The sequence below is a fragment of the Arachis ipaensis genome, chromosome B01, assembly GCF_000816755.2.
Source record: "Arachis ipaensis cultivar K30076 chromosome B01, Araip1.1, whole genome shotgun sequence".
Lineage (NCBI taxonomy): Eukaryota > Viridiplantae > Streptophyta > Magnoliopsida > Fabales > Fabaceae > Arachis > Arachis ipaensis.
This window is the reverse complement of record NC_029785.2, coordinates 125,773,128-125,774,720: the sequence shown is the minus strand read 5'-3', so window position 1 is coordinate 125,774,720 and position 1,593 is coordinate 125,773,128. Positions and strand designations below refer to the sequence as shown.

General features: G+C 37.1%; 1 protein-coding gene across 1 annotated transcript in view; it reads left to right on the top strand.

Moving 5' to 3' along the window:
* LOC107619694 (tonoplast dicarboxylate transporter) overlaps window positions 720-1,593 on the top strand; it is a gene marked incomplete in the record, with an annotated part of 4,691 nt that continues 3,817 nt past the window's right edge. Inside the window, 2 exon segments of the mRNA XM_016321991.2 lie at window positions 720-1,293; window positions 1,425-1,593. Of these exon segments, the coding sequence (XP_016177477.1) occupies window positions 823-1,293; window positions 1,425-1,593 (640 nt within the window).

The window sequence follows — 1,593 nt, the reverse complement described above, 5'->3', positions numbered from 1 at the left end:
GCGCGTGAAACATATGTGCATAACAAGCGCGTTTGAGCATAATATCAATTAGAGAACTTGTAAGACTTGTACAAAATCACTTGTATGTAGGGATTAATCATATTAAAAATTGATACAAATAGATTTTTCCTTAAGTTTTATAAAATTTATTTCCTGTAAAAAAAAAAATCTCTCAGTAGGAAACTGGGAAAGTGTAAGATGATGTGAGATAGCTTATTTAATAAATTTCTATTCGGCTATTCATGTTATGTGATCAAATTTAATTTTAGAATTCCACTATAAAGTGTCATCTTAAAATAAGTATAGCTTATTACCCTAACTTGAAAGAAACGTTACAGAAGCGTTAAGCTCAAGTGTTTTTATAAAGTAGTGGATATAGACATATTATAATTTTAAAGATACAAAGATGACTATAGGTTTTCGTTAGAAGAAATTAATTTAGTTTTTCACGGTGACAATTCATGCGTAATGTTTAGATAATAATTTAGTAAAAAAAAATATTAAAATTTATTATTTTTGGTTATTAATTAGTTATTATTAATATTTAAAAATATAGACTAAAATATATTATTGGATTACTAAACTAAAAGAACTATAGGCCAATTAAAATATAAAATTTTAGTTAAATATATATTTAACAATTTTCTATTAATCTTTCCATGAAAATATATTTGTATATAACAAGTGACTCTTAAACAGGGAAAGCAAATTTGGGCACACCTTCTCCCAACCAAGAAACTAGGTACTGTATGGGAAAAATCAGAAATATATAAAGCCCCATGCGTGTTCAACTACTTCAGTATATATATTCCCCTGCTTGCAATGTACAGCCATATCTGCTCTGAAAAAATGAGCGGAGAACACACCCCGACATCCACTTCCGACGGTGGTGGCATGTATAATAATCTAAAGGCCCCACTTCTTCCAATTCAACAACGAACACATGGACACGCTTGCCTGAAATCCATTCTGAGTCTCAACAATTTCTACGTGTTACTTGGACCCATGTTGTCTCTCCTTATATGCCTCTTCGTGAAGCTGGATGGTGCTCCCGCCACAAGCAGGAACATGCTTGCAGTGATTGCTTGGGTGTTCGCATGGTGGGTGACCAACGCGGTGCCTCTTCCGGTGACGTCCATGTGCCCCCTCTTCCTCTTCCCGCTCTTTGGGATTGCTTCTGCTGATACTGTTGCACACTCTTACATGGATGACGTCATTACCCTCGTCTTGGGCAGTTTCATCCTTGCTCTCGCTGTTGAACGCTACAATGTCCACCGAAGATTGGCCTTGAAAGTCAGTTTTTATTTCCTCGTGTGTGTTGTGTGCTTTGATTGTTCTAGTACAGGCTAGAGTATATATAGTTTTAACTTGTTATGGTAAAATGGAATAATGATGAAGAAATTGGGGCACACATATATATACAGGTGACATCGGTGTTCTGTGGAGAGCCACTGAATCCGGCGATGCTGCTATTGGGTCTATGTGGGACGTCATTCTTCGTGAGTATGTGGATGCACAACGTGGCGGCAGCGGTGATGATGATGCCGGTGGCAACGGGGATACTGCAGAGGCTGCCGGGACCTGAGGAACAGG